We start from the raw sequence: 22,428 nt of genomic DNA, 5'->3' as shown, positions 1-22,428 counted from the left end.
TTGATTAGTGTTTTAGCTGTACAGATTTTAGTAGGTTCATCATATATTACATGTCTATATGAGTGAGTATATACCGTGTGTGTCTTTCTGCTTCTGGGATACCTCACTCAGGATGATCTTTTCCAGATCCCACCATTTACCTGCAAATTTCATGATTTCTTTGTTTTTTATTGCTGAGTAATATTCCATTGTGTGATGTACCACAATTTCTGTATCTATTCCTCCACTGAGGGGCATCTCAGCTGGTTCCAGCTTCTGGCTATTACAAATAAGGCTGCTACAAACATGGTTGAACAGATATCCTTATTGTGTACTTGAGACTCTCTTGGGTATATGCCTAGGAGTGGTATAGCTGGATCTTGAGGAAGCACTATTCCTCATTGTCTGAGGAAGTGCCAGATTGCTTTGCAGAGTGGTTGTACAAGTTTACATTCCCACCAGCAGTGAAGGAGGGTTCCCCTTTCTCCACAACCTCTCCAGCATGTGTTGTCAATTGAGTTTTTGATCTTAGCCATTCTGTTGGGTTTAAGGTGAAATCTCAGGATCATTTTGATTTGCATTTCCCTTATTACTAAGGATGTTGAACATTTCTTTAAGTGTTTCTCTGCCATTCGATATTCCTCTATTGAGAATTCTCTGTTTAGCTCTGTACTCCATTTTTTAATTGGATTACTTGATTCATTGTTGTTTAACTTCTTGAGTTCTTGTATCAGAGCAGATGCTGAGACCCATGACCGAGCCTTCATCAGAGTATAGGGAGTCATATGAAGGAAGGAGGAATTAGTATATCTTAGAGGAGACAGGGAGCCCCACGGGGTCCAGGTGTATCTGAGCACAGGGGTCTTCTATAAGACTGTTTATCCTACCAAGGACCATGCATGGATATAACCTACAACCCCTGCTCAGACATGGCCCATGGTAGCTCAGTGTCCAAGTGGGCTCCCTAGTGAGAGGGACGGGACTGTTTCTGACATGAACTCATGAGCTTCCCCTCCCCCCTGAGGGAGGAGCAGCCTTGCTGGGCCACAGATAAGGACATTGCAACCATCCTGAGGATACCTGATGGGCTGCGGCAGGATGAAGGGAGAGGAGGACACCCTCTCTCAGTGGACTCGGAGAGGGAGAGGGGCAGGGAGGAGATGAGGGAAGAAGGGGAGTATTGGGAGGGAAAGAGGAAGTGGGCTACAGCTGGGATACAAGTGAATGTATAAAATTATTTAAAAATAAAAAAATATTAATTAAAAAAAGAAAAAACTTCTTGGGATATATATTATATATATTAGTCTTCTGTCAGATATAGGGTTGGTGAAGATCCTTTCCCAGTCTGTAGGCTGTTGTTTTGTTCTAACAACAGTGTCCTTTGCTTTACAGACACTTTTCAGTTTCATGAGGTCCCATTTATTGATTGTTGCTCTTAGAGCCTGTGCTGTTGGTGTTCTGTTCAGGAAGTTGTCTCCTGTGCCAATGAGTTCAATGTTCTTCCCCAATTTTTCCTCTAAACGGTGTAGTGTGTCCGGTTTTATATTGAGGTCTTTGATCCACTTGGACTTCAGTTTTGTGCAGGGTGATAAGTATGGATCTATTTGCATTTTTCTACATGTAGACATCCAATTAGACCAGCATCATTTGTTCAAGATGCTGTCTTTTAAGAAAAGTCAAGTCTTAAATAAAGATAAAATGGACACAAATTAGCTGACAGTAAAATACATACTCAGAACACAAGGAAATGAAAGGAGGATCTTTGGTTTCTTTGTGTTTTCCAGTAAGCTATGGATACCTGCTTCTTTGGGAGTCATCTTAGGGCAATTCTGTAATATTCTGTAATATTCCACCAGTGTTCTCTATTGGCCTAATTCCCTGCATGACTCATGAATAACCTGCCCTAGTAACCCTTGGTGCTTATTTTCTATAGCAATGATTCTCAACTTTCCTAATGCTGCAACGCTTTAAAACAGTTCCTCTATTGTGGAGGTCTCTAGCCATAAAATTATTTTCTTGCTACTTTATAACAGTAATGTTGCTACTGCTATGAATCATAAAATAAAAATTTGTGTTTTCTGATGGTCTTAGGCAACTTCTGAGAAAGGGCCCTTTGACCCCCAAAGGGTCATGACCCGCAAATTGAGAACCACTGCTCTAGAAAATGATTCTTAATTTCACATGCTCTCCTCACAGTTTTAATCTGGCCTTGCTTGTGTTCTGTAATTAGCCTGACCAGGGACACCATCTCATTTAACTGTGATAACAAATGATCCTGCTTTCAGAAGGAGGACAGAAAATTTAAGGGGCGAGAATCCAAATTGCTTCCTTTGTGATGGCATTTCCAAGAGAATGGAGCCAAAAAGTGTGCATAAGATGTGTCAATAAGAAGGCCAGAGGCTGCCTGCTGCCAGACAGTGCCTTTCTAGGGGATGATTCTTTCAGATTAAAGAGGATTGGTATCAGTGTAACACCCATAGAATTCTTGGAAGTGCTGAAAATTGCATTTCAGCATATGGAACAGTAGGACTTGCCTAGAGCACCCAGTAAACATTGCCTTAAGTATGTTGAAACACATACACACAAACAGAAACACACACACATACATACAGAGAGAGGGAGAGAAAATGGATTAACACAGTACCCCTGCAAACCATAGTACTTGTATCTGAGAAGCTTTCTCTAAAATCAATAATTCTGTCAGGAAATTCTAATTTAGTGCATGTAACATTGAGGTCTGCAATATATCACTTAAGAGAATCAACAATGCCCCCAGCAGGAGTCTGGTAAAGCTGTTAAGGGCCTGTAAGTTTGGGAAAGATACTGAGAAAGTGTGAAATCAACATTGCAAGCTGTGCTCATCTAAAGGAATAGTGAAATAGGAAGAGAAGCAGGAATGTGAATATATATGTATATATGTATATATATATATTCACATTCCTGCTGAATGTGAATATATATGTATATATATACATATATACATATATACCACCTGATCATATTTACCCATTATCCTCTCTTATCACCATTTTTCTTCCACCTAATGCGTTATTCTAAGCGAGTCCCCTCCAGGTTTCATGTTTTGTTTTGTTTTGTTAATGGTTTGTCTGAAAGAAGAAGAGAATGCCGCGACATGCATGTGGATGTCAGAGGATATCTAGCTTGCAGGAGTTGGTTTTCTTCTTCTACTCTGTGGGTTCTATGAATCAAACTGATGTTTTCTGGCTTGGGAGTAAGTGTTTTCACTCACTGAACCATCGCACTGACCCTTGTGTGCACACACATGTATCATTATGCATGATGCAAGATTACTGGTCACGCTCTTGTGCACTTGGGCCTGTCTTGTTCAGGTAGGCATTGGTGCTGAGGTCATGAGTGCAGCAGGCATAAGTACAGAAGACAGCATCAAACAACATTCCTTCCCATCCCAAACCTCTCACTTCCTCCCACAGCTTCTTCAATGCTCTTTACCATGAGGCTGTAAACATTTACAATTATACCATTGATTAGGGCTGCTTTCAGTCTTTTTCAAAGGAGGTTTGTTTTCAGTAGGGTGATGGTTAATGCTAAGTCAGGCCACTGGTCTAAATGTTGAGAATAAGTGACGCTGAATGTTCAGTCTTAAATGGAACATCAATATCACCTCCTCTAAAGTTTATGTTCTTGTTTATTACCTGGTAGTTACATATACTTCAGGAAAGAGACTTAAAAGTGTCCATGTACCTGAATGGATGCATAGAGACACTTTAGTCATCTTTATTGGAGAAATTTCAAATCACTTGCTCACTCCCTCAATAAGTATTACATCCTTCTGAATGTGGCATTATTAACCTCAGAGCTAACTCATTTTTAGCTGTATCACATCTTTAATCTAAATGAATTGGAAGATGGAGAGGAAAGGTTTTTGCTCTCGCCTGTGTTCCCATTTTCTTCCCATACTGGCCATGTTCTTATGAGAAGAAAGTAGAACATTAAAACCTCAATCTATAGACATAAAATATCTAAAGGTGAAACATTATTTTGCCTCCATCAACATCCCTATCTGATGTTGAAGATGAAGGAAGGGACATGATGAAGAAAGATGACTTTTCAACTTTAGAAGACCACCAAGAAAATATTGTAAAAAACATTCAGACAAACTCCCCACAGGCCAGTTGTCAATGAATGAGTGTGACAGTGTGGTCCTGCCTGCCTTACTTCTCTGTCATTTCTTTTTCTGTATTGTGTGACTATGTAAAGATATGTCAAAGTACAAGTTACCAAATCCAATATTGCCTGTATCATACAAAGTAAATGAACAGTTACATTCCTTTTTGCTTTGACAAAATCTTGATTAAAAATGTCTTTAAAATAAAAGGTATCTTAGTTGCTTTTTCTCTTGCTGTGATAAAATATGTTGACAAAAGCAACTAGGGGAAAAAGGCTCATTTTATCTCAAACTAAGAGATTATAGTCTATCATGGGGGAAAATCAAGCAAGAGGAGCTTGAAACAGCTGCTCATTAAATCCACACTTTGGAAGTAGAAAGGATGAATGTATGTCACTGCTCAGCTCCTTTCTGCACTGATATAAATCCAGGATCCCAGCCAGGGTATAGTGTCATCCATAGTACTCAGGTCTTTGTACTTCAGTTAACAAAGTCAAGAGAGTGCCTCACATACCTTCCTAGAGGCCAATCTCCCATGTGATTCTGGCTTCTGTCAAGTCTACATTTAACATTGTCTACCACAAATCGGTTTGTTTTTGTTTTTGTTTTTTTTTTTTTTTCTGCAGTTAGAAACTACAGTATTTCATTGAACTGAAGGCATGGCTGGGGTAATGTAAGGCAGCTGCCATATTGCATCTATGCCAGGAAGCAGAGTGGGTCTTCACACATCAATTAGCTCAACCCAGTAATATGACTGAGTACCTTAATACTCAGTTACCTTATTAAATATGCTGATGCTGCTGAAATTATTTTAGTGGTTAAGTATACTAATGGTTCCTCCTGGCATGTGATAAGCTTCAACTGCCATTTCTTTTGGGGCTAAATATGTAACATTTTCACACCATGGTGACATTAAAGTTACATAGAACCACTCAGAAAAACAATATCACAGACTCGGTTAAGCTGGGGATTTTACTGAACAAATTCGCTTAGCTCCATGTAACAAAAGAGGCAATGTCCTAGGCAGAAAGATATGTATAACTGACAATGCAGTCTTAAGTTATGTCTTTTCCCTCATGAGCTGAACGACCTTAGTGGAGAGATCAGAAAGCTATAGTCTTCTAAATCTAAAACAACATGATGAGACAACTAGAAAATTCTACATCCGATGTCATTATCTGTAGCCAAAATGCTGATGGCACTGACAATATTACATAAAATTGACCTCAGACCATGTATGAAGTATAGATAGAATGTAAATAAATACCATGTCCTTACTTAGTACATCAATGTATGTTATTACTTATATGTAAACATGTCAGAACAAGGAAGAAAATTCCCAGAGACTTGTGTATGGAATTATACAAGACTCGTGCATGAGAATTGAGAATGAGCTTAATTACAACTACAGGATGTTGTCTCTCTGTTACTTCACTAGGTGTGATTAGAAGGTGTTTTGTTGGTGGTGATTTATTTCCTTTCTGTCTCTCTTCCACTCTCCATCCTTTCCTCCTCCTCTCCCCATATCTTTCTCTGTCTGTCAATCTGTCAGTCTCTCTCTCTCTCTCTCTTTCTCTGTACATGTGTATATGCATGCCCAGGAAGAGCAGAAGATGACATCAGATCCCCTAAAGTTGGAGTTATAGGTGCTGGAGTCCAGACTTGAATTTTCTTCAAGAGAAGGAAATGTTTATAACCATACAGCTCTTTCCAGTTCCTGGAAATATAATATACCTTTCACTGTATGATAAGAAAAGGGTCAGAGGATTTGTTTTGCTGCAAGCTCTGAAAGGAATTCCCCTTTTGAAGCTGTAGGTAGTGCAGGATGGGGCTGTACACTCTGCTGCTGCTTCTGGATCAGCCTAGGAGTATATGACAATAGACCAAAGAGAAAACTGTGGCAGACTGTAATGGGAAGTTGTATTACTCTTCTTTGTTATGGCTATGGAGAACTATGCAACTGAAATCTCTATGTTCTACAGCCCATTCTATTCCATTATAGAACCTAAAAGAAATTAAGATGCATGTTAATTGATTGCCAAAGTGAAAATATAAAGACCATAGTAGGTTAAAATGAAGAATATTAATTAATGATTAACATTGTATGCTCTTTCAGTGATGCATAGTACATTAATAGATAGAAATAATGAATGCCTTACATAGCCATTCTCACTGCCTGTTACATGTCAATTAATACAAACATTTTACAAAAAAAACTAGTATAACAATATTGAAAGTCTCATGATACAAAATTCATCAGATTGTTTGTTATCTTAATAAATGGTAAAGATTACTAGAGATGGCTCACTAAATATGACAAATCACAAGACATTTTTGATTAGCAATACAACAATTACTCTTTTGCACAACATTTAACAATTATTGATTTATTATGTGGTTTATTAAAGATTGGAAAATCTTGAGAAGTATAAATATTCTAATACCTCTGTGTGTGCATTGGATTATGTATATGGGTATGTTTGTTTACATGTTGACACACATGTTTATATACACATTATAATGCATTCACAAAGGTGTTAAAGTATTCATAGAGCGTATAGTGAAGAGTTGGTATTCAGAGAGTACTAGAACTCTAGTAAAATGGAAATTTGCACTTATAATTACTTTGGATCATTTATGAGAACTAAAATCTCATCAGAGATCTTCCTAGTGTGCAATTGACACAAACAAGCCAATATAATATAGGATGAAATCAATATTTCCTGCATTTTTATTGGAAAAGAAATGCTTGCAATTTAAAGTATCAAAGATGAGTTTGTAGAAAGAAAGGGATTTAGAAGAACTTCTACAAACAAGAGACTAAGAGTGCAGGTATCTAAATGTGGAAATGCAGAGGTCAACCACAGCTTGAGGAGAGAATTTTAAAGGTGGGGAGCCAAACAAACTAAAACAAGATATTTTCCTCCAAATGCCAAAATGAGGGATTGTGCAGTTTGATTGAAGAGTTAACATATGTATTAGAAAATAAAAAAATCTGAAAACCCTTTGAGGCCAAAGGTTGGGGAATCTGTACTACACATTGTAAGTGGTTGTTTGCTTTTAAAAGATAATTTGGCAATGACATACTGTTGAATATGTTGCTGCCAGAAAGAGCTCTAGAAGAGGTTGGTGAAGATTAAGGCAGTTCAGGGTAAAGTGGAGGGTTATGCACATACATCACGGACCTGATGGGCTCTGGCTGAAGATTCAGGAAGTATGGGTTCATGAACAAAGACATGATTATAAGAACATAGCTGTTTTCTATGCCTTGCTAATCAAGACAATTCCCATGTTGATTATGGCTCTCAGAGCTGGAGAATCTAGTTTTAAAGCATTTGTGTGTAAGGAGGAGGCTCTCAGTTTCTTAGCCTAGGAACCTAGGGTGGTTGGGAGCAGGCACAGAAACCAGGGTGGACAGGAGCACATAGTCTGTTTTAAGGGAACCACTAGAAATATTCACCAAATTGTTAATAAAAATGAGAGCATGAGAATCTAGTTTTAAAGCATGTTTTTTCTGTAAGGAATAAATGAAATATCTGTAAAAAAAATGATAAAGAAAAGTGTTCCCACACCTGACTACCAGAACATATACTGTGGTGTGAGATGGCAAAACTCCTGTGAATGGACTAATGATGGATAAAAAAAAAAAAAAGCTAGAGGAACAGAGTGGATAAAGGAGCATGCCCTCATCTTCCCTGTAAAATGATTTGAGCGTGCACGTACCTAGTTTGCGAAGAGGCCACTCAATGACTTTACATGGATTTCTTATATAAGGAAGGTCATAACTAATCCATGCCTGCACAAAGTATTCTCATACCTAGTTCTTTTATAAATAGGATCATGTTTTCAGGAGAGAGAGATGGCACCTTGGGTTAAGTGTCTGTCTTGAAATAATGATTTCAATCCTCAGAATCCACATTAATAAAAGAAAGAAAGAAAAAGAAAAAGCCAGAAGGGGTAGTGTAAATGTTGGGTATAGTCCCAGTGTCGGGAAAATAGACAAGATCATCCCCTTGGTTCTCCTGGCCAACTTGTCTAGCTGAACTGATATATTCCAGGCTAAAGGGAAGATCATGTCTCAAAAATTGAGTGAAGTGTGGTTGAGAAGGACACTGGACACCATCTCTGGCCCTCACCTGAATGCACAGGCATATTTCTACAAGCATGCATATATTCTGTAAATAGCATATCCACATTCTTTGAGGGAAACTTTGGAGCATCATGGTATGTCCTAATCATTAGTATCATTTCTGACTTGATCTTTTTTGATGTTTGGAGAGAAGATACAATAGTTTTCTTTAATAGTTTATAAAGAAGTGTGTGTGAGAGAGAGAGAAATAGAGAGAGAAAAACTTGGGTGTTCCTACACTATGTTTTCTCTCTCATTGGACTGGAGATCTGAGTAGTGTAAGCTAGTTGGCCATGGAGCCCAGACATCCCTCTGTCTCCACCTCCCCAACACGAGGATTATAGGGGAGCAACACTATGTCTGGACTTTTCTTTCTTTCTCATATATTTCTTAGGTCCTCAGCTTGCAAGGCCATCACTTGACTGTCTGACATTTCTCCTCTGCCTGTAATTTGAATTCTTATATATCTTCCCTGTTAGTAAACTCGGAGGCATGCTTTTTTGTTTCTTTGCTTTGATTTGTTCTGTGATTTATTCCTGATAATGTAGAGCTTAAAATACTGTCCAAACAGATTAAAAATAGACTCAGTAAATATTTGTTCAATAATTCAGTATTTTAAGTATAATTAAGTAACAATATTTTATTTCTTCACTTATGGAGCAGTTTTCTCTTGACAGAAAAAAAAATCAATGTTTCCAAAGGCCAAAATTTGTAGTTAAAGTGTAGATCATTTCCTTCACTATATTACTGAGTTGAGAGTTAAGGCAAACCACATATTGCTTGTGGTTTTCATTTTCCTCATTGTCTCATTTCTCCATTACTTTACAATGATGGTTAAAGAAAGCTGAAAGAAAAAAAAAAAAACTTTAGTCATGCACACATATTAAATGTAAGTATATTGAAGTGTTTTTTGTTTCCTTTCATGTGCTTCCTTTTTTTTTCTTTGTGTACATTTAAAATAAAGTAACCTGTCACCTGTTAAGGCTGCTTGAGTGTGGCTTGTCTAACTAGAGGTTTAGAAGAAAGGGAATTCATCTGAAGTTTTTAGAGGTGATTGAGCTATTTGAGATGAGGGAGATGTGTGTATCATTTAGTGATAACCATAAGAGAAGAATACTATTTAGAAGACATCCACAAATGAAACTCTAAGAAGATAGTACTAAAGAGGGTACAGAATTTAAATCAAATGTGGTAGTGGCATAAAGGTGGGATTTTCCAGATCTTCTCGGGAATTAGCACCCCAAATAACTATACTTTTCACAAAGACCTTACCACTTTTCCCCATGGTTTGGATTTTTCAACGTCTTCTCTTTTACTGAGTCTATTTTTAATCTGCTGCTATTATGACAAAAAAATTTCAATGGGAAGTATATCAGGGTCCCTTTTACATGTGCTTACATTTTGTATAACTTTAATGTCCACCCTCTTCATTATCTACCAGAAAGAACACAGGTTTTGCCAATCTTGGCCCTTTCTGTCTTATTTTGTCTTGGATAATCTCACAGTGAATCTCTCTCTCTCTCTCTCTCTCTCTCTCTCTCTCTCTCTCTCACACGCACACACACACACATACAAACACATACACAGAGAAGAGAGAGAAAGAGATGTGTGTGTTCTTATTGTTGCTGTTTGTTTAAAAGCTGATTTAAAATTTAGAAAGAAGACCAAGAGGGAGTAATATTGGGTGGCTAAAATGATGAGAAAGAACAGACAAAGGAGAAATAACACAGAGATCATGAAAGAGAATATAAAGCTATTTTTTCTAGTGTTGACTTCAGTGTAATATTTTCTGTTTTTATGAGGGATATGTGAATTCATCTCTCTGTGTATTGAAGTAGAGGATCTTGGCACTTGAAAAGTATATAAATTATGTTGTTCCTTTGAGGTAATGGTTGTGAACATTTATTTTTCTTTTTAATTCCACTAACTTTTGGTTCAATAGCACTCAGACATGACTAGTCACTGAAAACACATGTGGCACTGAGCCATTTAAAGTAATTTTTAAAAAATTTTAAAGGGGATTTTGTCACTTGAAAAGTTCTCTTTACTTTGCTTAAAAATATATCAAATCATTCTAGTATGCATTGTTGAAACTATAAATTTTGCAATGCTATATATAAAAATAAAGTATGGTTTTATAATTGGTAACTTGCTCCAACTAAATTAGTTGTAATACTGTCAAATCTATTATCAATTTGAGTTTATGACTCTGATTCTTTAATGCTGTCATTCGTCAGTCTTTAACTGTCTTCTTTAAATAAAAATAACTTTTTACATGCGCACTATATTTGTGCATAAATATATGTATTAAAGCATATAGAGAACTGAAGGAGATAAAGGAAGAAAGAAAAAATAAAATCCAGAAAGTATGGAAAAGAGAGGGATAGGGAGGGGAAGAGTCTATATCACACACACACACACACACACACACACACACACACACACACACACCATGAGCTCCTCTGTAGCCTTTCAGCTTGCTCTCCTCACTTCGGAAACATCTTGTCTTTCAGATGGAGCCCCATTCACCTGGTGGGTTGGGAGGTCCAATGAACGGCACCCTTACTGGGGAGGTTCTGTTCCTGGAGTCCAGCAGTGCGGATGTGGCCTAGAGGAGAGCTGTCTGGACATCCGACACTTTTGCAATTGCGACGCCGACACAGATGAATGGTAAGAACTTCAGTTTTCCTACAGTGACAGGAAATGTTGCCTGCTGCACAAAATTGCTACTAAGAGAGAAATATGCATATAACAAATTCAGTGGGAATTGGGCTACATTCGGCAGGGTGTAGGGAATCATATAAAAGAAGGGGGAGTTTGTATGACATGGAAAGGATAGGAGCTCCACAAGGACCAAATATATCTGGGCACAGAGGTCTTTTCTGAGATTTGACACTCCACGAAGGACCATGTATGGATATAACCTAGAACCTCTGCTCAGATGAAGCCCATGGTAGCTCAGTAATCAATTGTTTTCCCATGGTAAGGGGAACAGGGACTATTTCTGACAAGAACTCAATGGCAAGCTCTTTGACCTCCACACCCCCCAAGGGAGGAGCAGTCCTGCTAGGCCACAGAGGAGGACTTTGCAGCCAGTCCTGAAGATACCTGATAAAACAGGGCCAGACAAAAGGGGAGGAGGTCCCCTCCTATCAGTGGACTTGGAAAGGGGCAGGGAGGAGATAATGGAGGGAGGGAATGAGGGAGCAGGATACACTGGGATACAGAGTTAATAAAATGTAACTAATAATAAAAAAGTAAAAAATAAATCAAGCAAAATAAAATAAAATAAATAAAATAAAAAGGGGCCTGGAAGCATGAGAGGTGGCTGTGCAATTAAGAGTAGTGAATGCTCTTCTATAAGACCTGATTTTGCTTCTCAGCATCCATAGTTTGGCTGACAACTGTCTTTAATTTCCAAAGATCTAAGGCCTTTTTATGGACTCTGTGAGCACTGAGTATGCATGGTTCACATTCATAAGAGCAAATACTCATATTCAAAATATATTTTTTAAAAAACGTAAAAAGTCAGCCCTTGTATGTTGGCACTGAGGTTTGTGCCAACACTTTTATTCTAAACCTTCCATTCTAAGCAAGGAAAACAGTGTAATATCAGCTTTGTTATTTAGTAAGGTTTTTTTTTTCCCTCCATACCCCTATAGTGTGTGTGTGTGTGTGTGTGTGTGTGTGTGTGTGTGTTCTCTTGTGAGTGCCCATGCATTTGTTTATGCATGTGTGTGGAAGCTAGAAGATAGCTTTTACTGTCATTACTCAGAAAACACCTGCTCTGTTCTCTCTCTCTCTCTCTCTCTCTCTCTCTCTCTCTCTTTCTCTCTCTCTCTTTTATTGAGACTCTCTCAAGGCCTAGAACTCATCAAGTAAGTCTGACTTCCTAGGTTGATCTGCCTGTCTCTGCCTCTCCAGTGCTGGAATTACAAGCCTTTATAACCACACCTGGCCTTTTAATGTGGGTTCTTAGGATCAATTCAGGTCCCCCAAGTTTAAGACAATCACTTTACTACCAAGCTATCCATTCAGATTCTGAGTTAGGTTTTGAAATGTGCATATTGTGGAAGGGCCTTGAGAGAATGGTATGTAAGTACATGGATGGTTTATTTTCTTTCTCACTGATGTTTAGTGCCTTTACCACCATTTAGTGACCTCTAACACCAAATTAATATTTTTATTCTACTTACTAACTTTGACTTACTTATAATAAAATTCATACAACAGTCTTGATATTCCATAAGAATATGTGCCTTGAGGTCGAGAAATGGCAATTACAGAAGAGTGAAATGATAGTTTTCGGTGTTATACATGTCTGTGAAATGTCAGGACCAGAATTCAAACCCAGTCCATTGGACAACAAGTCTCTAGTGATCTCCTACACCAGCCCTGTCCTGTCAAGTAATGTGTCAGTCCTCATGTCTATCAGGTCTACCTCCAGACAAGCTTTTCCGTTTTCACTGTGTCATTTATGAAAATGTGTATGCAGTGTGTCCACTCACCTTTCAGGTCTAGGCTGAATTTCAAGCAGCTTGCCATTTTTAAGCTTCTGCAGTATTTCTCTCTCTCTTCATAAAATGCTTCTCAGTTATAGCTGAGAATGCCTATCAAGCTGCTCGAAGACAAGCTACAATTTCTTTTTGGTGCAGTAATTTCTTTTTCTGTTCAAATAGTTACTGAAACTTAAGTTCTAGTCAAAAACCTTATTTCAGGTCAGCAAGCTATGGCTAAGTCACTAAAGGATCTGCCACACAAGAATGAAAACCTGAACTAAATCCCTAACATCTACATAAGTTCTTTAAGCACCCAGTAAAGGAGGCAGGGTCTTGTTTCCAAACACTGATGATATGGAGGTAGGTGGGTCTTTGGAGCTCACTGGGGAAGTTCCAGGTGAGAGAACACCCAAAAAAGCAGTTCTCAGCCTGTGGGCTGAGACAGCTGCTTAAATTGCACCCACAGTCAGGAAGCAGAAAGGTAAATACTGATGCTGAGGTCGCTGTCTCTGTTTTTGTCAGTTTGGGGCCTTAACCCAGAAAATGGTACCACCCACATTTAAAGTGGGCTTTTCCCACTTCAAATAACCCAGTTTAGACACTAGATCATGTTATCAATCAAGAGAAGAGATCATCTTCAGTCTTAGGAGAGTTGTGTGTATATTTTAGGTGGTTGTGTTACAACAGAGACAGGGGCACACTAAATCCTGATCTCACACACTCAGATTCACTCGTGAGTTTGAGTCACTCACTTGGTCTGGTGTTAGACATTAATTGTAGATTCATAGGCGCAGAACTTCCTCACCTACACTATGATCACAGTGATTCTCCAAAGTACCTTTTTTCCACTTCCTGCTGTGCCAGCACACTTGTATATATGCAGATGCACATGCCCATGAATGCTTGAGTGTGGGGAAGACTGAGGTCAACATCAGGTGCCCTTCCTCATGAGATACATCTTGCTTTGTCCTGAGGCTCACTGATCTACCCAAGCTAGCCCACCATTAATCATTGGGGAACTACTTGTCACTGCTTCCATAGAGCAAGCGGATAATAATCATCTACCATCATCCTACATTTATTGTTTTTTACCTGGGTTTGGCTATCAAACTCAGGATCTCATGCAATTGATTTATTGAGCCATTTCTCCAGCACCTGCCAGGCCTTTTAGCACTGCAAAGATTAATACATATTTTTAACTCTTTATATTTCTTTATGTGCATGTAAGAAGTATACATATGACCAACTCTCTGGAATAAACAATTTCTCCGATGGATACCAGAGTTTTAGATACAGGTCGTGTCCAGCACCTTAATTTGCTCTCTATTGCTGTTGTAAAATATTGTGACCAAAAAACAGGCAACAAATTCCATGTCAGAGATATCCCACACTACTCAAACTTGTGGGCTGATATAAAGCCTAAGCTGTACATCAGACTTATCTTCTCAGGGCCTGTGAATTGTAGAATTTATCCTGTATTATATGACTAAAATCTTATAAGTGAACACAGAGCCTGTGTGTTTTTCCGGATCTGTGTTATCTCACTCAAGGTGGTCTTTTCTAGTTCCATCCATTTCCCTGCAAATTTCATGATTTTCTTGTTTTTAATGGCCGAGTAGCATTCCATTGTGTAAATGTACCACAGTTTCTTTATTGATTCTTTGGTTGAAGGACATCAAGGTTCCAGTTTTTGGCTATTACAAATAAGCTGATATGAACATGGTGGAGTAAATGTCCTTTTTATATGGTGGAGCATCTTTCAGGGTATGCCCAGGAGTTGTAGAGCTGGGACTTGAGGTATGGCTATTCCCAATTTTCTGAGAAAGCACCAGATTGATTTCCAAAGTAATTGTACAAGTTTACATTCTCAGTAGCAATGGAGGAGTGTTCCTCTTTCTCCACATCCTCACAGAATGTGCTGTCACTTGATTTTATGATCTTGGCCATTCTTACTGGTGTAAGATGGAATCTTTTTTATCACTTCCCTCTAATGGTACTTCCCTATAATGCCACAGGAGAGGGGATCAAAGAGCTGGCAACAGAGCTCATGTCAGAGGTAGCCCCTGCTTCTCTTATTAGGTAACCCACATGGAGACTGAGCTGTCTATTGGCAACATTTGAACAAAGGGTCTAGATCTTCTCCAAAAAATGGTTGTTGGTTGATGCATCAGTCTCTACAGGCCTCCAAGAGCCCAGATTTATTGGCTCTGTTGGTCTTCTTATGGAGCTGCTCTACACTCTGGGTCCTGCTGATCCCCTACTCTTTCCTATGACTCCCTGGACTTTGTCCAATGTTTGGCTATGAGTTTCAGCATCTTCATTGATCCCTGATCCCCTGCTGGGTAGTCTTTCAGAGGACATTAATGGTAGGGGCCCATCATGTTACCTCTCTTCAACAACTTCTTGTGTCTGTTTACTCTTCTGAATGAGAATTAAGCATGCTCCTTAGGCTCCTCTTTCTTATTTAGCTTCTTTAGGTCTGTGAACTATAGTGTGTTTATCCTTTATTATAGACCTAATATCTACTTATAAGCATGTATATGCCATGTGTGTCTTTATGGTTCTGGATTACCTCACTCAAGATAATCTTTTCTAATTCTGTCCATTTGCCTTAAATTTTTGATTTCCTTGCTTTTAATAGCTGAGTAGTATTCCATTTTGTAAATGTACCACAATTTCTGTATCTATTCTTTGGTTGAGGCACATCTAGGTTGTTTCCCCTTTCTGGCTATTATGAATAAAACTGCTATGAACAAAACTAAGCAAATGTCCTTTTTAAAGTGTGGAGCATCTTTCAGATATATGCTCAGGAGTGGTATAGCTGGGTCTTGAGGTAGCACTATTTTCAGTTTTCTTAGAAAGCACCAGATTGATTTCCAAAGTGATTGAACAAGTTTGCCCTCCCACCAGCAATAGAAGAGTGTTCCCTTTCTCCAGATCCTTGCCACCATGTGCTGTCATTTGAGATATTTTTCTTAGCCATTCTGGTGTGTATAAGATGGAATCTCAGAGTCATCTTAATTTGCATTTCCCTGATGACTAACGATGTTGAGCATTTATTTAAGTGCTTCTTACCATTCAATATGCCTCTGTTGAGAAGTCTCTGTTTAGGTCTGTACCCCATTTTTAATTATATTATTTGGTCTGTTGGAGTTTAATTTCCCGAGTTCTTTATATATTTTGGATATTAGCTCTGTCATTTATAGGGTTGGTGAAAATATTTTTCCAGTTTGTAGGCTGTTGTTTTGTTCTGTTGGCAGGGTCTTTGCTTTACAGAAGCTTTTCAGTTTTATGAGGTTCCACTTTTTAACTGTTGATCTTAGAACCTGATCTGTCGGTGTTCTGTCTGAAGTTGTCTCCTGTGCCAATGAGTTCAAGCCTTTTCCCCACTTTTTCTTCTAACAGGTTTAGTGTGTCTGGTTTTATGTTGAGATCTTTGAAACACTTGGACTTTAGTTTTGTGTAGGTTGGTAAGTATGGATCTATTTGCATTTTTCTACATGTAGATATCCAGTTAGACCAGCACCATTGTTAAAGATGCTATCTTTTTTTAATTGTATGGTTTTGATTTCTTTGTCAAAGATGAAGTGTCTGTATGTATATGAGTTTATTTCTGGGTCTTCCGTTAATTCCATCAATCCACCATTCTTTTTCTATGCCAGTACCATGCAATTTTTATACCTGTTGCTCTATAGTACAGCTTGAGCTCAGGGATGGTGATACCTCCTGAAGATCTTTTTTTTTAAGTTTGTTTGTTTATTTATTTTATTATTATCATTTATTACAATTATTTGTATCCTGGCTGTGGCCCCCTCTCTCGTTTCCTCCCAGTCCCACCCTCCCTCCCTTTTCTCCAGCTCAGATGTAGCCCATAGGCTCAGTCTACACTAACCCAACATTCTAGTTAAGACATTCTTCTGGCTCTAATAGGTGCATAGTCCCTCATATTTTGCTTTATCACCATTTATTTTCAAACTTCCATGATGAGAATTTGACTTATGACTGATTTTTTGCTATTAACAGTAGCAAAATCCTTGAGTTCTGATATGTACTTTTTTTACTGCTTTACATATTATTATATTGACCAGAATCGTATATTTGAACTGTTATTGAATAGTCTGTAACATATTGAGAAAAAATCGCTGAAAGGACACTGGTCATTATGCAGATTCCAACAGAGCCAACAAAAGGGGGCTGCTTTGGCATGTAGAGAATCATATACTCTTTGAGAAAATAGCATGGGTATAGTGATGATCAACATGGATGGTTATCTTGAGAGAATGTGGAATCACTGAAGAGATAAACATGATTAAGTCCACTGAGAAGCAAATGCCATTCCATGTCCTGGAGTTCCAGGTGGAGTAAAATGGGAAAAGGAAGCTAGGCACCATCATTCACTGATTTCCATCCTGACTGCACTGTGACCAGTTGCCACAAACCCCTGACACCATAATGAACAGGACTCTTGAACCATGAGCCAAAATAAACCTTTACCACAGGTACAAGAGAGGTAACTCATGCAGTGAAGGTAAGATAGGTAGTCAGTGCTTCTCAAAGTCTCATGAAGCTGCACACAGAGAGATTTTTGGCAGCCTCTTCTTGCTGAGGATTTTCTGGGGTCCTTGATTAAGTGGGGAGCAGGAAAGATCTGATGTAACAGTCTACTCCTCCCTTCTTTCCTGATGGCCTCTCATTTTTCTTGTGCCTCCACAGGCCATGAGAAAACACATAACTGACTTCAGACAATTCCAATGACTGTGTTTTTAAAGTACAGGATTCTCATTATGTACAAGGGTAAAAGCTAATCCTTTCTTATTTACACGCCTATAGCGCTGATATTGTGACATGATAATGCCAAGTGCATGCACATACAGTTGTTTCTTTTCATTAGTGGTAGCACTGTCATAGTTAAAATGCTAACTGTAATACATCCTTAACTAAATATTTATTATGGAACAGGATATTTATCATTTGTTAACTAAAGAATTTAATCCTTCAGCCTCTTGGGGCTTCAGGTCCTGATTTTATTATTATTTTTTTAAATGTAGAAAGGTGAAGTAGCTGTCTCTGAGGATTGCTACTTGAGTTAGTAAATAATCATTGCATGTGTCAAATGTGGTATGTAGTCAGTTTTGAAAAAGTATGTAGTTATTTATATTATTATTTTCTGTAATATTACAAACTCCTAAATCAATTATAAGAGGCAACATTGTTTATATATTAAATTTATGTTTATGAAAACTATAAATAAATATATATGCGCAATAAAAGGAGAAACACTACGAAAGAAATACTGTACCAGTGAAATAAAATTTTCTTCAACTATTAAATTCTGCATGGAGTAAAGCAATATTTCTGAACTATACCTACATAGGGCTTCTGGTAAATTTACCATGCAATGGATGGACCTGCTGTGTGTGAATAAAACAAAAATGTTGTGAGTGCATAACTGAGGAGGCTGTGGGCTACCATAGCATCTGCCAAGGTGACTGATATGTAATCTTAAGGAGTGAGTCTGGAAATGATTGCAAATTAGCAAACTGAAACCTAGTCTATTGGATTGTGTTTTATGTAAAAAAAACAAACAAACAAACAAAACAAAACAAAACAAAAAAAAAACCCTGTTTGAATAGAATGGGGATGGTCAGCTAGAGAGCTATCTAGGACAGCTCCAGGGCCCAGGATGTTGCCATGAGAGCCAACATGTCTAGAGAAGATGGTATCCACATGGTGATGTGCCAGCTTCTAGCCTGAAGAAACTCTTCTCTGCTAGTGAGCATCAACAAACATGTCCCCACACTAATGTGCTAATATTTGGGAATCCATTCTCATGAAATCATTTGATTTCACATCCTTACCCTGAGAAAAACAGTTTTAGAAGTACCATTTGCTTAACGAAGATTATATATGAAAACAAAATGAGTATCAGTACCAGAAGTAAGTGCCTGTGTGGATACCATCTGTGTCAGTCAGAGCACAAACGAATATTGCATGGCAAACTATTGTGACTCAATTTTTCTTAGATGCAGATGATTCAAGGTACACCTTTCTTCATTGGTATAAACCAGTTATATTCAGCAATGTGGTTGTTAGTTTAAGACATCAACTTTCCATTACCTATAATTACAGTGAAGAGTTTTAATTAAGGATTTCATCAGGTTGCCCTGGTGGGAGATTGCCTTAACTGTTGATTGATGAAGAAGATTCAGTTCACCATGGAAAACATTCCCTGAGAAGGAATCGTGGATTATTTAAATTATTTAAAGTTTAGAACAAATATAACTTTTCCTACTTCATTGGAAAGAGCTTTTTTGTACTTAGTATGCTTTTCAATATATGCAAATCTGCTGTTATTCTAACTGTTTGTGCTGATACAATCTCCTGATACAAGTAGATGTAGACAAGATGTCATGGTGCCCAAGGGAAGCACAAGTCAGCATTAATTGACAGAATTCAGAACACAGATATTTCAATAAAAATGGAGAAAAGTAAGATAACACAGCATCTCACGGTTCCTTTGGGGTAGTCTGGGTTTGGTCTTTACTGTAGGTGTTTGAGCTCTGCTTTACAATCTCTACAAGTGAATAAATTGGAACAAATAAGCAAACTTACTCTTTCTCTGTGCAGCATGAAGAGGTGTGCTTTTTAGCTGATATGGATCCTCATCATTTTAATGGTTTCTAAACGCAAACCTTCAAATTACAGACATTATAGTATGTATTTCTTTGCATTTCTGAATAGGACTGTAGGGAAAGGGTTCTGGTGGATACTTGACTTATTTATAACCTAAATTATAAATTATTAAGTGCTTTTCTCCAAAACTCATGAGCTCAATTCTAAATCTTAAAATTTAATTTTCCCCATGAGCTTTGTCGCAAGAACTCTCTGATCCAAGATCATGGCTGCATGTCTATGAAATAAATTGTCTTGCCTGAGGCCACTGAGTAGTTCAGGGACAAATAAGAAACTAAAGTAAGTGTCAGGGAGACTAGATTTAGGCATTGAACAAAGGCCAGACACTGCACAGCAGCTGCAAATCCCATTTAATCCTCTGCAATTCGCTATTCAAATGTGCATGTAACACACCGGATGTCTCTGAAAGGACGTTATTCACCCACACTACACAGCTAGGAACTGTTAGCTCTAAAGTGTGTCCTCAAACATATGACACACAAACAAGGGAAGCAAAACCATGGTGACTTGGTTTCTGCCCTTTTACATCCTGTGATCCTAGGAAACTCCTCAGTGCCTCTGAGTAAGTGTCAACATTAGTAAATGGACATAATAGTACACACATACCACATGGAAATATTGTGTGTGCAAATATTACACCTGTCTTTAGTGCATTTCTGTGTGGAAGCATTTACATAGTCAGTGACAATTCATTTATTTTAACTGAAATTGTATTGTTATTTTTAAAACAACATTTATCTTTCGGGAAAGTCATACATGAATACTATGTACTGGAATAACATCCACCACCTAGGCACCTTTTTCTAGGTCTCCCTGCTGTGTACATATATATATATATATATATTTATATTTATATTTATATTTATATATATATGCACATGTTTATTTGTGTGTGCTAGTGCATGTGAACATGTATGAGTGTACACGTGCAAGCCAGAAGTCAGCTGCTGTTGTTACTCCTTGGGTACTGTAAAGTAAGTCTTCGTTTTTGAGGCAGGGCTTCTCATTGGCTTACATCTCACCAATTCAGTGAGGTTGGCTGGTCAGTAGGCTCCAGAGAGCCTGTCTCCACCTTACCCAGGCCTATGAGAAAAAGTGAGTTCCACTCGAGCAAGTGTTTCCTGTAGGTTCAGAAAATCCATAAACAGGCATCCAGGGTCACACACCTGTGTGTATTGGACTGACTGAAGCATTGTCATAGTTCCACAGTGCCAGGTTTTTACTTCCAAACTTTATGCTCTACCGTGTGACACCATCTTCCCCTTGATTCAAAAAGACAGTTTTAAAAGAGGAGGGAATGTTGGCTTTCTCTAAATTTTTTTCCTATCAAAAGAAAACTAGTAATTCCTTATTTTCATAATTAACAAGAACAAAGTCAGAGTCATTAACCAGGAAGAGCTTTCTAAAGAACAAAGAAGAAAGCAATCAAAGAACTATACAGATTTTAGCAAAACTTAAAAGGTGATACGGAACATCCAAAACTGATTAAAACCTGTTGGCAGGTGGTTCAGCCAGCTCCTGTGAATGATTATTGAGGCAGATTTGTGATGTCTGTCTTCAAGTTAGTTCCTCAGATAGAAGATTTTCTTTTATAGCAAAATCAAGTGATGGGTTTTGCTTGTTTGTATTACAGTTTATATCTCTTTTTTCATTATTTATTTTTCACTTTACATCCCCATCATAACTGTACTCCCTCCAATCCTTCCAGTCCCACCATCCCACCCCCTTCCCCCATTCTCACTCTCCCCCCACACTCTGGAGTATTAACCCACCCTGGTACATCAAGTAGCATCAGAACTAAGTGCCTCCTCTTTCACTTAAGGAACCCTATAAGGGAAATGGGATCCAGAGGGAAGCAACAGAGTCTAGGTCAGAGGCAGCCCACTGCAGTGAGCATTTAGGTTCTCTTGGCCAATCAGCACTAGCACATTAGGGAAGATATAAAATCCAGTCGTGACTGGAAGAAGGCTATGGGTTCTTAATTGGTAGTCCAACTATGCTCACAAGCCCTGTAATGAAAGACTTTCTGTTATGCTCCTTCCAACTGTAGTCAGTTTGCATTCAATCCAAGTCCCCTTGCAAAAGAGAGATCTTGACGCAGAATCCATAGATAATCTACATTTTATCCTTCTTCCCCGACTCCCCCCACTTAAATTTATGTTTTGCAGGACAAATGATACCGGTGTTCTTTCCTTCAAAGATCACTTGCCTGTAACTCAGATAATTATCACTGATATCAACAGATCAAACTCTGAAGCCGCTTGGAGAATTGGCCCCTTGCGTTGCTATGGTGACCGTGAGTACATCCTTCGCTTTCATCTAAATTGCATGAGAACAAGATTTTTTGGTTCCCTTATCTCTTTTCCCTTCAGTGTACCCTTAGTCTTGAGAATTACCCACAAGCCCATTGCTTTTCATACCTCACTGTAAACAAACAAGCCAAATTTAAGAACTCTTTGCTTCGCAGGACACTTCTGGAATGCTGTCTCGTTTTCTACGGAAGCTTCTTACCTCCACTTTCCGACCTTCCATATGGAATTCAGCGCTGACATTTCGTTCTTCTTCAAAACCACTGCTTTGGCTGGAGTTTTCCTAGAAAACCTTGGCATTAAACACTTTATACGACTTGAAATGAGCTGTAAGTTCCGGTCATTTATGAGTTCAATGTCAGTGGTCAACAGAGCAAGCTTTGACTTTATCTCTGCCACCAGCCACCAGTACAGGTCTTGAATGTCTAGCAAATATCACTGGCTATCAGTAAGAGTAGCACTGAAGCTGTAAAATCTTGCTAATGTGATTTCTTTTGCTTTATCAGTATGTATATCCCAAAGGTAGCCATGCATACCTAGTGCAAGCTCCATTATTTATTAAGGCATCATTATTTCTTACCTGTCACTTTAACCTGCCACACTCTAACATTACACTTTATGAGGAAGCAGGGAAGATTTCTATTAACCATTCTCTTCAAATTTGGGATCCGC

At 38.3% G+C, this 22,428-nt stretch overlaps 1 protein-coding gene across 2 annotated transcripts in view; it reads left to right on the top strand.

Annotated features, from left to right (window-relative positions):
• LOC129672188 (contactin-associated protein like 5-1-like) overlaps positions 1–22,428 on the top strand; it is a 715,327-nt gene that overhangs the window by 580,268 nt on the left and 112,631 nt on the right. For both annotated transcript variants that reach the window (XM_055601503.1, XM_055601502.1), the window contains exons 14-16: positions 10,769–10,925; positions 21,616–21,743; positions 21,915–22,085. In XM_055601503.1, the coding sequence (XP_055457478.1) occupies positions 10,769–10,925; positions 21,616–21,743; positions 21,915–22,085 (456 nt within the window). The remainder of the gene's footprint in view (positions 1–10,768; positions 10,926–21,615; positions 21,744–21,914; positions 22,086–22,428) is intronic.

Source organism: Psammomys obesus, unplaced genomic scaffold, assembly GCF_907164565.1.
Source record: "Psammomys obesus unplaced genomic scaffold, mPsaObe1.curated_primary_1811, whole genome shotgun sequence".
Taxonomy (NCBI): Eukaryota; Metazoa; Chordata; class Mammalia; order Rodentia; family Muridae; genus Psammomys; species Psammomys obesus.
This window is presented reverse-complemented; position numbering and strand designations above follow the sequence as displayed.